Raw genomic sequence first — 16012 nt, forward strand, 5'->3', positions numbered from 1 at the left:
CTTCCAGATGAAGAGAGGTGTGAAAAGAACATGTGGTTGATGCACTGAGAAGTGTTGTGAGAGCTGAAGGCCAGTCGTATTTTAGTGCAGGTTGTTTGTCTTCAGCAGAGAGAGGATGACGCAAGATATGTCTACAGTCTCCATCTCACATCCCCTTAACCGCCACTCAAAATCACCCACGCGTTTCTACTTACATGTCAGATGGTGGAAAAGTGACCAGGTTCTTTTGAGCAGGCACACTCAGAAAAAAAGTGCTATCTAGAACCTAAAAGGGTTCTTCGGCTGTCCCATAGGAGCACCCATTGAAAGACATTTGGGTTCGAGATGCAACATTTAACAAGTACAATTTGTTAGGCAGCGGGCAGAGAGAGAGAGCGAGCGAGACCCATCCCCAGTGTTAGTCTAAGAGGCCCAGTGATGTTCACCTCAGCAGGTCTCACTCACTGAACTGCTCAATCACACACCACAGGAAGTGATGCCTTCTTCACTGGCCCCTCTACCTCAGACTAATCATATTCTCCTTATAAGGTAACTAGATGCTTTTCAGAATAGGGGGCTGTGATCAGTGCAGTCAAGATAGGAAATACTAAAGGGGCGAACATGACAAACATTGGAGGTTGATTAAACTGTTTTTATTAAGTATTCAATGTAATACGATTGTCCAATGCTGGGTACTTTTTACTTTATGAACAAACAAATTATTAAAGGATAACCAAATCACTAATACACACAGCAGTGACCTAAGCTGAGAGAGGAAACTACTCCTGTGGCCATTAAACAGTTGTGGTTTGAGTCCAACTCCCCCTCTCTAACCACCCCTGTACTACTGAGCTATGTGGTCTAACAGAGTGGAAGAGGGCTACAGTGACCCTGAGGTACAAAGCACAGAAACTAGAGATATTTACTGATTTATTTTTAATACATTTGATTTAACTACACATACAATAGAGGATTTAAACTTGTGTTCAAAGATATGGCAAACCACTCTCCACCCTCCACTTTGCCATCTTGTAGCAGCATACACTACATGGGGGTCCAACTCCTCTCTTCTCTCCCTCTTCTTTTTCTAGGTGGTGAAATTCAGGACGGCATAATTCAGTGCATTAGTATCTTGGTTCTGTTCATTTGAAAACTACCTAACATACAATTATAATTTACACCATTTCTGAATTGCTTAGATTTTCTAAATAATTTTATTGAATAAATAGCACTTACCTGATATTTTTGTGGTTGTTGCGATTCAGGTCCTGAATATGATATAAAACAAAGATGAGAGAAGATATCAACTGATTGTTCCATTGTTGTGCGCACAATATATATTTTACCTACTCTTTCAATTCTCAGTGTACAGTATGTCAGGGGTAGGCCACCCTGTTCCTGGAGTGCCGCAAGTAGTGCAGGATTTTGTTCCAACTCGGCACCACACCTGCCTAACTAAGCTAATTGATCAGTTCAGTGGTTGCCTAAATTCAACACACCTGGTCTTCCAGATCGGTTAAATCAAAAACATGAAGTGCCTGTGGCACTCCAGAACCAGGGTTGCCTACCCCTGCAATATGTCATAAGAAACATTTTCACTTTGTAAGTGTAGTTAATAGCCGGCCCCATATGAAATAGGCTCCATACCAGTGTTTAGTCTGTTCGCATCTTGTCTTACCTTGAGGACCAGGAGGAGGATGATTATTAGTAAAACAGCAGTTACAACACCCAGGATCACAACCAGTAGGAAGAGCTTCATGGTTCCACTATCCTCTGCTGAAAAACAGATTTCAATTAGAATCAGAACTATACAAACTTTTACCCAGTTTCCTACCAATGGAGAATTCTCAGATTGCTATAAAATGCTATTATACTTTATTTCTATTCTGTGGTACTTTCACAATACATCATATTAACTCATTTCTTTTTCTTTTTCTTTTTCTGTTATAGTTTTTGTTTCCTTTTCCTTACACAGCTCTCTGGTCTTGGCCATTGTGGAGAGGTTGGAGTCTGTTCGATTGAGTTTGTGGAACAGGTGTCTTTTATCCAGGTAATGAGTTCAAACAGGTGCAGTTAATACAGTTAATGAGTGGAGAACAGGAGGGATTCTTAAAGAAAAACTAACAGGTCTGTGAGAGCCGGAATTCTTACTGGTTGGTAGGTGATCTAATACTTATGTCCAAAAAATGTTATTATGCAAATTATTTACTTAAAAATCATGCAATGTGATTTTCTGGATTTTTGTTTTAGATTCCGTCTCTCACCGTTGAAGTGTAGCTATGATAAAAAATACAGACCTCTACATGCTTTGTAAGTAGGAAAACCTGCAAAATCGGCAGTGTTTGAAATACTTGTTCTCCCATAAGCCCTGCGTTATGAGGTAATTTGCATAGGATTTCTATTTTAACGCTTATATTGGAATATATTGGGAATTTGTTGTTGTTTTGTTCTACCTTCATTAAGCAGACAATCTCTAAGTTGGAGATACCTCAAAAGTCTTGTTTCTGTGAATTATACTTGGACCACAGCTCTTCAAAAGAGGTCAACGTGTTTTCTTAATACAGACAACCAATGTTCTTTATCTCCTTTCTATACCAATCTTTCCAGAACACCATGTGTCCCCCTTTTTTCAATTTAGGGTTGTTCCTTAACAAAGCATAGCGTATCAAGAAAGGTGAAGATCTTTCTCTCTTATAAATCTAAATCCTAGTCCCATTCACATTCCACAACATAACTTTAATCACGTTGTTTATTATGCGGTGGCAGGGTAGCCTAGTGGTTAGAGTGTTGAACAAGTAACCGGAAGGTAGTGTAACGGATGTGAAACGGCTAGCTTAGTTAGCGGTGTGCGCTAAATAGCGTTTCAATCGGTTACGTCACTTGCTCTGAGACCTTGAAGTAGTGTTTCCCCTTGCTCTGCAAGGGCCGCGGCTTTTGTGGAGCGATGGGTAACGATGCTTCGAGGGTGACTGTTGTCGTTGTGTGCAGAAGGTCCTGGTTCGCGCCCGGGTATGGGCGAGGGACGGTTTAAAATTATACTGTTACATTGATGCTGTTGACCTGGATTACTGGTTGCTGCGGAAAAAGGAGGAAGGTCAAAATGGGGGGTGAGTGTAACGGATGTGAAACGGCTAGCTTAGTTAGCGGTGTGCGCTAAATAGCGTTTCAATCGGTTGCGTCACTTGCTCTGAGACCTTGAAGTAGTGTTTCCCCTTGCTCTGCAAGGGCCGCGGCTTTTGTGGAGCGATGGGTAACGATGCTTCGAGGGTGACTGTTGTCGTTGTGTGCAGAAGGTCCCTGGTTCGCGCCCGGGTATGGGCGAGGGGACGGTTTAAAATTATACTGTTACATTGATGCTGTTGACCTGGATTACTGGTTGCTGCGGAAAAAGGAGGAAGGTCAAAATGGGGGGTGAGTGTAACGGATGTGAAACGGCTAGCTTAGTTAGCGGTGTGCGCTAAATAGCGTTTCAATCGGTTACGTCACTTGCTCTGAGACCTTGAAGTAGTGTTTCCCCTTGCTCTGCAAGGGCCGTGGCTTTTGTGGAGCGATGGGTAACGATGCTTCGTGGGTGACTGTTGTTGATGTGTGCAGAATGTCCCTGGTTCGCGCCCGGGTATAGGCGAGGGGACGGTTTAAAATTATACTGTTACAGTTGCAAGTTCAAACCCCCGAGCTGACAAGGTACAAATCTGTCGTTCTGCCCCTGAACAGGCTGTTAACACACCGTTCCTAGGCAGTCATTGAAAATAAGAATTTGTTCTTAACTGACTTGCCTAGTTAAATAAAGGTAAAAAATACATATCTGAAAGGTTGTAAATATATTATTACCACAACCACTTCAAATCTCTTCCCATTTCTACACTGACATTGAATCATGAGATATGCAGCATTTCCAAAATATCATGTATTATACCAGAATATTCAAAGGGTGGCTACTTTGAAGAATCTCATATATATTCAAAAGGTCCTTTGCTGTTGTTCTGGGATTCATTTGCACTTTTTACACAAAAGTACTTTCATTTCTAGGAGACAGCAACCGTCTCCTTCTTGAGCGGTATGAGGGCTGCGTGGTCCCATGGTGTTTGTGCAGATGAATGTGGTACCTTCAGGCGTTTGGAAATTGCTCCCATGGATGAACCAGACTTGTGATTTACAATCTTTTTCTGAGGTCTTGGCTAATTTCTTTTGACTTTCCCATGATATCATGATAAGAGGCACTTAGTTTGAAGGTAGGCCTTGAAATACATCCATGGGTACACCACCAATTGACTCAAATGATGTAAATTAGTCTATCAGAAGCTTCTAAAGCCATGACATAATTGTCTGGAATTTTCTAAGCTGTTTAAAGGCACCGTCAATTTAGTGTATGTAAACTTCTGACCCACTGGAATTGTGATACAGTGAATTATAAGTGAAATTATCTGTCTGTAAACATTTGTTGTAAAAATTACTTGTGTCATCCACAAAGTAGATGTCCTAATCGACTTGCCAAAACTATAGTTTGTTAACAAGAAATTTGTGGAGTGGATGAAAAACGAGTTTTAATGACTCCAACCTAAGTGTATGTAAACTTCCTACTTCAACTGTATATTTTTTATTTAATTGTTTTATTTCACCTTTGTGGAGTGGATGAAAAATGAGTTAATGAGTTAATGAGCAAATGAGGTGAGATAAGGGAGGTAAAGGCAAAAAAAGGCCATGGTGGCAAAATAAATACAATATAGCAAGTAAAACACTGGAATGGTAGATTTGCAGTGGAAGAATGTGCAAAATAGAAATAACAATAATGGGGTGCAAAATAAATAAATAAAATAAATACAGTAGGGAAAGAGGTAGTTGTGCAGTAATCTGTGAGCTGCCCTGACAGCTGGTGCTTAAAGCTAGTGAGGGAGATAAGTGTTTCCAGTTTCAGAGATTTTTGTAGTTCGTTCCAGTCATTGGCAGCAGAGAACTGGAAGGAGAGGCGACCAAAGAAATAATTGGTTTTGGGGGTGACTAGAGAGATATACCTGCTGGAGCGCGTGCTACAAGTGGGTGATGCTATGGTGACCAACGAGCTGAGATAAGGGGGGACTTTACTTAGCAGGGTCTTGTAGATGACATGGAGCCAGTTGGTTTGGCGACGAGTATGAAGTGAGGGCCAGCCAACGAGAGCGTACAGGTCGCAATGGTGGGTAGTATAAGGGGCTTTGGTGACAAAACGGATGGCACTGTGATAGACTGCATCCAATCTGTTGAGTAGGGTATTGGAGGCTATTTTGTAAATGATATCGCCAAAGTCGAGGATTGGTAGGATGGTCAGTTGAGGTATGAAGAGTCAGAACGATCTGTACATTGTGTAACCCTTTGATTGTGTAAGATGGGTTTCTGACTGATGGAGCCTGACACACATTTAGCTGAACTACTATTCACTTTAATCCTGTGGTAACAGATATGTACTTTACAGAGGAAACAGATGTATGAAGGGTTCAAATATTAGAGTTTATTATGATAAAAAAACATAAACATACAGCGAACAAGGGATCCTCTATCAGAGAATTTCTATTCATTAAAAGCACAAGTAAAAGGTTTGAATGCATTACAGGATAATCATATAACTCTAACATACAGACATTGTCAAAATGACATACATTTCAGTTATTAACAGTCCTTTTATTACAAAGAGTAAACTGGTTCTTCTTGGGAGTCTTTGTGACAGTGGTGATACTGTGTTCCTCACTCCTGCTGAAGGTACCTGACCTCAGAGTACACTGCATCCTCTCTGCTGGTCTTCCCTCTTGTTCTTCCGGAGGAAGAAGAGTTCTTCTTGGGAGTGAAACTCACAGCGGCATAGTTCAACACGTCACTGTCTTGATTCTGTGAGAGGTGAAACCATGGCAAAATGCATTATGATGCGAGTATGAACTGCTATATGACATTTGATTTTCTACTCTACAAAAGACCTGTCAAACACACTGTACACCCACTAAATGACCTTGCAGTCAGTGGAACAGTGACAAGTGATAACAGTCAGTGGAACAGTGATAAGTAAGTAAGTAACAACCATCACAAAGAAAAGTAAGTTACATCTGGTACAGTGATCTATTACTTCCAAACTGAATTCTAGTTGTAAGGAAACCTAAATGACAGTTGTAAAGAGACACTTTACTAGAGGGAGAATATATTCATGAACTTTTTTGAAATGACCTGGTTCCCCTGGGATGTTGGACCTTCTTTCCTCCCTTCAGAGATTGAAACAGAGGAAGGCCATTTATTATTTTTAAGACAATACATTTTCCTACCTCATGTAGTTAATCGACAATGCTTATAAGTTAGATATTAAATTGGCGTTGACAGACTTGACATTTTATACATATACATGAAACAGACACGATATAAAGTAAAAGAATGACCTCTGTGATGTCTGTTCAGATTCTTGTAAAGTGCCCAGGCAAGAAGAAGGGTCACTGTCCCAAGAACGATGTTGGACACGACCAAGGCAAGAACAGTAGGACTTAGATCAAATGGAGAATAATGCTCTGGAACTGTGAAAAGGTATCAGTAGATTTATATTGTATTCATGAACGCTTAGGTAAAATATGATACTAGTAAACTAGTCAATTTCAAAGTAAAAGTCCCCATTGTAGAGACAAACACTTTTTACCAAATACATTGTGCAAAAATAAAGGTCCTACTAAAACTAAGGCTACCGTGTTATGAATTGTTTGAAACAAAAAGCAGTCATTTTGAGCCATGTGGCATACATTAAAATGTATTTGTGGCAATGTATAGCAGAGGAAATTGGAATTACTTTGAATGTCCAGCTTGGTCCCGTTCCCAAACAGTATCTCCCCACATAAGGCCACAGCACAGTAGTACGTCCCAGCATCAGAGAGGCTGAGGTTCCTCTTGGGGAGGTTGTAGACACAGCTCTGTGTAGGAGACCCAGCCTCAGGGCTCTTCTCACACTGATCACTCCTGTCTCCATGGGTGTACATGATTCCTGGATGGGATTCTCCTGAGCCACGTCTGAACCAATAGACACGGTCTTCTCCTGCACAGGTCTCAGTGTGAATTGTACAGTTCAGAGTCACAACGTCTCCTGGTTGGACTGACTCAGACACAGATTGCTGGAGTATACGCATGTTTCTGGAACCTGACAAAAAGGTAAACTAACCCATTAAGTTCTAGATTATCACGGTAGCGAGTATTTTAATTTATCATTTGTTAAATTAAGATCTCGTCTGATTAACATAATAGCACATTTTTACACCGTATATCTGTAAATTCAGATTTAAATCAACATTTCTACGTACCTTCTACAATGAGAATAACTCCTTTTCCAAACTCCACCCTATTGGTATAAGCATTTCCACAGTAGTAAGTGCCGGAATCAGAGAGTTGCACGTCTGAGATCCTTAGGTGATTCTTTTTTGGGCCATTTTGCACCGAGAAGCGAGGGTTATCCTTAAACTCATGGTAGAACGTTGCGTTCCTGTCATACTTATAATGAATGGTTGAGAAGAGCTGAAGTTTATCTCCCAAGTTTTGCTTGTACCAGGAGAAATGCATGGCCATGTCGCCTTCATAGAAGCAACGCAAAATCACCGTGTCTCCAATTTTGGCTGACTTGAGACCACTCTCCTGACGTATGGAATCAATCCCAGTTACCCCATGAACTAGAGAACATAAACATATATTAGCTGTTACACATCTCAAATACAACTTTGGATTCTCAAAGTGTCTATAAAATAGTAATTGGAAACCTTATGTCTCCAAATCATCACATAAGCAGTGAATAACTAAAGATGGACTTACCCATCTCTACGAGAAGTGGAAATATCAGACACAGTGCGATCATCTTTCAAGTTGTCAGCTCTTCACAACTTGGGTCTCGTGTGGAAAGAGTCCACCCATGTAGACAACACTTCAACAATGGAGTTACAGGTGATTGGTCGAACTGGACCGCATCATTTTTGTTGACGACTCATTCGAGACAATGGTCTTTAACTGTGTATTTTACAGTTCAGGTTCTCCTAGCTGGACTTATAGGTATATAATCAGACGTTTGGCATCCAATATTCTTTATTACTGCAGCTACTGTTGTCTAAGAGACACATAATGTGAGTGACTTTGATGGTGTGACACTCTCATCCTCTAGGGCTTCTATCACCACACAGTCACTTCACCTCCCCAAAAACATATGGAAAAAAGACCGCAAACACAATACAGTAGTCTTCTTAATGATCTCTCATTCAGGATTTACACTCAATTGGATGGATATAAATTCCTCTCTTTATATTGTTATTAATGACACAGATTCTTCTAGGCCTAGTTAATAATGATACACGTTACAGTTAACACTGTGGGTTGTGTTTGTCTAAGAACTTCTGATCTCTAGGTCAAAGGACATTTTTTTCACATATTTCAGTCCAATATATATACATACATAAGCTGCCTCATCAACAGAGTTGGTTAACTGTTGCTAAAATGGTCAACTTGAAGTGCAAGTATTATAGCCTACAGTATGAGAGTTCTGAGATATCCGGCTGAAAACCACAGAAAGAGAGAAACAGTGAGAGCGAGAGCAAGAGAGCGAGAGCGAGAGCAAGAGAGATGCAGCTTAAGCCACACCCTCTTCAACATACAGTGGGGAGAACAAGTATTTGATACACTGTTGATTTTGCAGGTTTTCCTACTTACAAAGCATGTAGAGGTCTGTAATTTTTATCATAGGTAAACTTCAACTGTGAGAGACGGAATCTAAAACAAAAATCCAGAAAATCACATTGCATGATTTTTAAGTAATTAATTTGCATTTTATTGCATGACATAAGTATTGGATACATCAGAAAAGCAGAACTTAATATTTGGTACAGAAACCTTTGTTTGCAATTACAGAGATCATACATTTCATGTAGTTCTTGACCAGGTTTGCACACACTGCAGCAGGGATTTTGGCCCATTCCTCCATACAGACCTTCTCCAGATCCTTCAGGTTTTGGGGCTGTCGCTGGGCAATACTGACTTTCAGCTCCCTCCAAAGATTTTCTATTGGGTTCAAGTCTAGAGACTGGCTAGGCCACTCCAGGACCTTGAGATGTTTCGTACGGAGCCACTCCTTAGATGCCCTGGCTGTGTGTTTCAGGTCATTGTCATGCTGGAAGAACCATCCACGACCCATCTTCATTGCTCTTACTGAGGGAAGGAGGTTGTTGGCCAAGATCTCGCGATACATGGCCCCATCCATCCTTCCCTCAATACGGTGCAGTCGTCCTGTCCCCTTTGCAGAAAAGCATCCCCAAAGAATGATGTTTCCACCTCCATGCTTCACGGTTGGGATGGTGTTCTTGGGGTTGTATTCATCCTTCTTCCTCCAAACACGGCGAGTGGAGTTTAGACCAAAAAGCTCTATTTTTGTCTCATCAGATCATCAGTTCCCATAGCAACGATTCCCAAACCAGAAACTGTGGATTGATGGCAGCATTCGCGTGAAACTGAAGGCTCGAACCACTGCTTTTAATCAGGGCAAGGTGACCGGAAACATGACCGAATACAAACAGTGTAGCTATTCCCTTCGCAAGGCAATCAAACAAGCTAAGCGTCAGTATAGAGACAAAGTAGAATCGCAATTCAACGGCTCAGACACAAGAGGTATGTGGCAGGGTCTACAGTCATTCACGGATTACAAAAAGAAAACCAGCCCAGTCACGGACCTGGATGTCCTGCTCCCAGGCAGACTAAATTACTTTCTTGCCCACTTTGAGGACAATACAGTGCCACTGACACGGCCCGCAACCAAAACATGCGGACTCTCCTTCACTGCAGCCGAGGTGAGTAAAACATTTAAACGTGTTAACCCTTGCAAGACTGCAGGCTCAGTCGGCATCCCCAGCCACGCCCTCAGAGCATGCGCAGACCAGCTGGCTGGTGTGTTTACGGTCATATTCAATCAATCCTTATCCCAGTCTGCTGTTCCCACATGCTTCAAGAGGGCCACCATTGTTCCTGTTCCAAGACAGCGCAGGTAACTGAGCTAAAGGGTGCGTTCTGAGCCCTCTCCTGTACTCCCTGTTCACCCACAACTGCGTGGCCACGGATGCCTCAAACTCAGTCATAAAGTTTGCGGACGACACAAAAGTGGTAGGCTTGATTACCATCTATGACGAGACGGCCTACAGGGAGGAGGTGAGGGCCCTCGGAGTGTGGTGTCAGGAAAATAACCTCACACTCAACGTCAACAAAACTAAGGAGATGATTGTGGACTTCAGGAAACAGCAGAGGGAACACCCCATTATCCACATCGACGGGACAGTAGTGGAGAGGGTAGTAAGTTAAGTTCCTCGGCGTACACATCACAGACAAACTGAATTGGTCCACCCACACAGACCGCATCGTGAAGAAGGCGATACCATCTACTGCATCTTGCCTATGCCGCTCTGTACCATCACTCATTCATATATCTTTATGTACATATTCTTTATCCCTTTACACTTGTGTGTATAAGGTAGTAGTTTTGAAATGGTTAGTTAGATTACTCGTTGGTTATTACTGCATTGTCGGAACTAGAAGCACAAGCATTTCGCTACTTTTATTTTTTATTTCACCTTTATTTAACCAGGTAGGCTAGTTGAGAACAGGTTCTCATTTGCAACTGCGACCTGGCCAAGATAAAGCATGGCAGTGTGAACAGACAACACAGAGTTGCACATGGAGTAAACAATTAACAAGTCAATAACACAGAGAAAAAAAGGGGAGTCTATATACAATGTGTGCAAAAGGCATGAGGAGGTAGGCGAATAATTACAATATTGCAGATTAACACTGGAGTGATAAATGATCATGTACAGGTAGAGATATTGGTGTCCAAAAGAGCAGAAAAGTAAATAAATAAAAACTGTGGGGATGAGGTAGGTGAAAATGGGTGTGCTATTTACCAATAGATTATGTACAGCTGCAGCGATCGGTTAGCTGCTCAGCTAGCTGATGTTTGAAGTTGGTGAGGGAGATAAAAGTCTCCAACTTCAGCGATTTTTGCAATTCGTTCCAGTCACAGGCAGCAGAGTACTGGAACGAAAGGCGGCCGAATGAGGTGTTGGCTTTAGGGATGATCAGTGAGATACACCTGCTGGAGCGCGTGCTACGGGTGGGTGTTGCCATCGTGACCAGTGAACTGAGATAAGGCGGAACTTTACCTAGCATGGATTTGTAGATGACCTGGAGCCAGTGGGTCTGGCGACGAATATGTAGCGAGGGCCAGCCGACTAGAGCATACAGGTCGCAGTGGTGGGTGGTATAAGGTGCTTTAGTAACAAAACGGATGGCACTGTGATAAACTGCATCCAGTTTGCTGAGTAGAGTGTTGGAAGCAATTTTGTAGATGACGTCACCGAAGTCGAGGATCGGTAGGATAGTCAGTTTTACTAGGGTAAGCTTGGCAGCGTGAGTGAAGGAGGCTTTGTTGCGGAATAGAAAGCCGATTCTTCATTTGATTTTCGATTGGAGATGTTTGATATGGGTCTGGAAGGAGAGTTTGCAGTCTAGCCAGACACCTAGGTACTTATAGGTGTCCACATATTCAAGGTCGGAGCCATCCAGTGTGGTGATGCTAGTCGGGCATGCGGGTGCAGGCAGCGATCGGTTGAAAAGCATGCATTTGGTTTTACTAGCGTTTAAGAGCAGTTGGAGGCCACGGAAGGAGTGTTGTATGGCATTGAAGCTCGATTGGAGGTTAGATAGCACAGTGTCCAATGACGGGCCGAAAGTGTATACAATGGTGTCATCTGCGTAGAGGTGGATCAGGGAATCGCCCGCAGCAAGAGCAACATCATTGATATATACAGAGAGAAGGGTCGGCCCGAGAATTGAACCCTGTGGCACCCCCATAGAGACTGCCAGAGGACCGGACAACATGCCCTCCGATTTGACACACTGAACTCTGTCTGCAAAGTAATTGGTGAACCAGGCAAGGCAGTCATCCGAAAAACCGAGGCTACTGAGTCTGCCGATAAGAATATGGTGATTGACAGAGTCGAAAGCCTTGGCAAGGTCGATGAAGACGGCTGCACAGTACTGTCTTTTATCGATGGCGGTTATGATGTCGGTTAGTACCTTGAGTGTGGCTGAGGTGCACCCGTGACCGGCTCGGAAACCGGATTGCATAGCAGAGAAGGTACGGTGGGATTCGAGATGGTCAGTCACCTGTTTGTTGACTTGGCTTTCGAAGACCTTAGATAGGCAGGGCAGGATGGATATAGGTCTGTAACAGTTTGGGTCCAGGGTGTCACCCCCTTTGAAGAGGGGGATGACTGCGGCAGCTTTCCAGTCCTTGGGGGCTACACTCGCAGTAACATCTGCTAACCATGTGTATGTGACAAATACATTTGTTTTGATTTGATTTGAAGACAGGCTATGTGCACACTGCCCACAGAATGAGGTGAAACTGAGCTGCACTTCATAACCTCCTGCCACAGATCCACAAAGAATTAAAAAACAAACCCAATTTTAATAAACTCTCATATGTATTGGGTGAAATACCAGTGTGCCATCACAGCAACAAGATTTGTGTCTTGTTGCCGCGAGAAAAGGGCAACCAGTGAAGAACAAACACCATTGTTGTCACGCCCTGACCTTGAGAGCCTTTTTTTATTTCTCTATTTAGTTAGGTCAGCGTGTGATTTGGGTGGGCATTCTAGTTCCTTGTTGGCCGGGTATGGTTCCTAATCAGAGGCAGCTGTCTATTGTTGTCTCTGATTGGGATTCATATTTAGGCAGCCTGTTTTCCACCCTAGTGGAATCTTGTTTTTGCATAGTTGCTGTGGAGCCTGCAGAACTTTACGTACGTTAGTTTGTTTGTATTTTTTGTTGTTTTTCGGTGTCATTTGAAAATAAAGTCAAATGTACGCCTACCACGCTGCACCTTGGTGTCCTTCTAACGATGGACAGAACAATTGTAAATACAACCCATATTTATATTTATTTATTTTCCCTTTTGTACTTTAACTATGCACATAGTTAAAACACTGTATATAGACATAATGACATTTGAAATGTCTTTTATTTGTTTGGAAGTTCGGTGAGTAATGTTTACTGTTCATTTGTTGTTTATTTCACTTTTGTTGACTATCTCCTTAATTTGCTTCGGCAAAGATAAATGCCAATAAAGCCCTTAAATATAATATTAAAATGAGAGATAGAGAGAGAGAGCAATACGAGAGATTTCAAGAGAGTAGAGCTTTGTGTGTGTGGAAAAGGCCAGCAGACCATAGCAAAGAGACATACTCATCTAGTCATTGTGTATTCATCACTGACCACAGAGTACCTGTAACTATGTTGCTGTGTGTGAGGGGGTGTTAGTGGCATGCGAGGGGGGAAAAACAAATTACCTACATAACTACAGATCTTTAAGACCGAAGGATGACTGTCGCTGATAAGTGTTACGTTCCTTACCTTGGATGCCTTTATCAACAAGGTCGCGAGGAATGGAGGATTCTACATCCCTAACACCTCGGTGGAAAGTATGGTGGAGGTTAGTGGAGCGGGAGTTGCCAAGTTTACTCTGTATTACCTAGCAAATGTGCATGGCGAGGGCCAGGTGGCAGCCGCACCAATGCCAGTCAAGCAAAAACCTTTCACGGATGCCCAAGATGTGGCCATGCTCATGGTGGAATGGGCCACCACGCCTCCTGGTGATAGTTGACTCTGACTTGTGTAGGCCTAGGAGATGGTATCAACCAGCCAATGGAAAAGCCGCTGCTTAGAGAGCAGCAGGCCAAGATTTTTGCCATTGTAGCACACAAACAGTTGTTGGGTTAATCTCAGAGATTGCGTCTTGGACACGTATGCTCATAGCGCTATGACCTGGCACAGGGAAATCACATTCTCATCTATGCCAGTTAGTGGAAGCAGAGAATGGAATGCTCATATCTCCACCACCAGGTTAATGTGCGGCAGAGAGCACATGTTCTCATCTCAAACAGTCCACACTTACAGATAGGGCATGTAGCTCGCTCACACCTAACAGAGCAGAGTGCCAGGAGAAAGGCAGTTTTTAATGAGAGAGATTTCATCAGACTGAGCTACTGGCTCATATGGAGGCCTAGCTAGGGCCCGCAGGACCAGAGGAATCTCCCAAGCAGGGGGGCGCAGAACGCGGCCCAGGTGTAGCTGGCAGACACCCTTCAGAAACTACGACACAAGGGGGTGACTGCTCAGCTTGTGGCCATCCACTAGGTCATGAGAAGCTGAAATGAAGGCCATGTACACTTTAGTAGTGGTGACTGTCTTGCCCATGTCCAGATGGAACTGGAGAAATCGTAGAAGGACAGGGCTGGTAACTGGGTCTGTCTAGCGTCACACTGAGAGCGGAATAGGCTCCATCTGAGAACATAAAGTGAGCGGGTGGATGGGGCACTCACATTTCTTAGAGAGTCATGAATAGCTGCGTCTAGCTCCTGAGAGATGGACTCGCCATACCCACAGCTGAAGGGAAGCTGGGATGGGAGGCCAAATCTGGAGGTCCACCTGCGACAGGAGGTCTGACCTGGTTGGAAGAGGGTCCACACCACCCGAAGGAGCTCCGAGAACCAAGGTCTGCCTGGCCATCTTGACGCTACTTGTAGGACCCTGTGGTGTCCGTGCTTGACCCTGTGAGATCAGAGGCAATGGGGGGGGGGGAAGCGTTCATCAACCCTTCCGGCCACTCTTGGGACAGAGCATCCAGCCAAGATTGCCCCCTAAACCCCTCAGAGAAAACCACATCTGGCAGTTGGTGGTCTCTTGTGAGGCAACCAGGTCCACCTGGGAATTCCCAAATCTAGACCAAATCTGGTGGAGGCGCCACACCCCTGGAAGAGGACCTGGAGTGGAGGTGTGTAGCATGGTTTGTAAAGCCCGGCACATGGATGGTCCTGAGAGAAGCCAAGGGGGGTAGAGCCCACCTGAAGGCAACGCAGTGATCTCGTGCCCCTTTAGTGATTTATGTGATACACCGTGGAGGTGTTATCTGTTATCACAAGCACATGTCGGTCCAGAATATGAGGGAGAAGGGCTATGAGCTTAAGGTGAACAGCTTTGAGCTCTAACACATTGATGTGTTCGGAGCGCCAAGGGGGCTCCCACACCCTTCTCACCTACTTGCCTTCCTTGACAGGCCCCCAGCCAGTCAGGGAGGAGTCTGTCATTATTACAGTCCTCCTGAAAGGGAGATTCCCCAGAGGAACCCCCTGAGTTAAGAGAATCCTTTCTCCCCAGGGATGGAGGGTCAGAAGGCACGTGTTTGTCACTTTGAGCTTCACCCTTTTGTCTGTTTTGGGGTGAAGGTGGAATGGATTGAACCATCTCTGGGCTCTGAGACCTAGCGGAACCATGGTCGTTGCTGCTGCTATCATCCCTAAAAGGCTTTGAAACAGTGGAGCAACAAGATGTTTGCCGAGGCGGAAATGGTCGAGGAGGTTCAGGATCTTGGGATGAGGGACGCTGTCATGCTTAGGGAATTGAGAGATAGACTCACGAAAGCAGTCTGCTGTCTGGGCTTCAGATTGCTCTTATCCAAGTTCACTTTTATGGTCAGGTGCTAGATGTGAGCCATCATCCTCTCGGTCTCCATTATCAGACACCTGTGAGATGGCGCACAAATCAGACAGTCCTCTAAGTAGGTGAGTATCTTCAGTCCTGCTAATTGGTGAGGAGCTAGAGCTTCTGAGACAAAACGTGTGAACCATTTGGCCAGGGACAGGCCAAATGGTAGGATGTTGAACTGTCCAAAAAATGTGAATCACAGGAGGGGTCAGTGATCTGGCCATATCTGGATATGAAAGTAGGCGTCCTTGAGGTCTAGAGAAGTGAACCACTCCTGGTTTTATGGACTGAAAGATGTGGGTCGTGTGCAACATCTTGAAAGGCAGTACCCTCAGACAACATTTCAAGCATCTGAGGTAGAGGATGAGACGATAGCCCCCGTCCTTCTTGGAAACTAGAAAATATTTTGTTGTGTAAACTCTGGCTTTGGTTCAGGTCTGTGACTTTGGTCATTCAGACGACTGAAAAGGAA

The 16012-nt window shown here is 43.7% G+C and overlaps 1 protein-coding gene across 1 annotated transcript; it reads right to left on the bottom strand.

Moving 5' to 3' along the window:
- Positions 1 to 5440: 5440 nt before the first annotated feature.
- Positions 5441 to 7914, bottom strand: LOC124007752. Its single transcript, XM_046318490.1, has 6 exons — positions 7780 to 7914; positions 7278 to 7640; positions 6773 to 7117; positions 6375 to 6506; positions 6169 to 6203; positions 5441 to 5838 (listed from the first exon to the last, which is right to left on the bottom strand). The coding sequence occupies exons 1-6, from the start codon at positions 7820 to 7822 to the stop codon at positions 5698 to 5700; spliced, it is 1059 nt and encodes a 352-aa protein (XP_046174446.1). The 5' UTR covers positions 7823 to 7914; the 3' UTR covers positions 5441 to 5697.
- Between the last annotated feature and the right edge of the window lie 8098 nt (positions 7915 to 16012).

Source organism: Oncorhynchus gorbuscha, linkage group LG21 (assembly GCF_021184085.1).
Source record: "Oncorhynchus gorbuscha isolate QuinsamMale2020 ecotype Even-year linkage group LG21, OgorEven_v1.0, whole genome shotgun sequence".
Lineage (NCBI taxonomy): Eukaryota > Metazoa > Chordata > Actinopteri > Salmoniformes > Salmonidae > Oncorhynchus > Oncorhynchus gorbuscha.

Excerpts from the sequence above, each read along its gene's own strand:
- LOC124007752 (XM_046318490.1), bottom strand. The coding sequence starts at position 7,822 with ATGATCGCACTGTGTCTGATATTTCCACTTCTCGTAGAGATGG. Across the intron at positions 7,118-7,277 it reads AGTTATTCTCATTGTAGAAG|GTTCCAGAAACATGCGTATA; the intron begins GTACGTAGAAAT and ends CCTTTTTGTCAG. Across the intron at positions 6,507-6,772 it reads GACCAAGCTGGACATTCAAA|TTCCAGAGCATTATTCTCCA; the intron begins GTAATTCCAATT and ends ACCTTTTCACAG.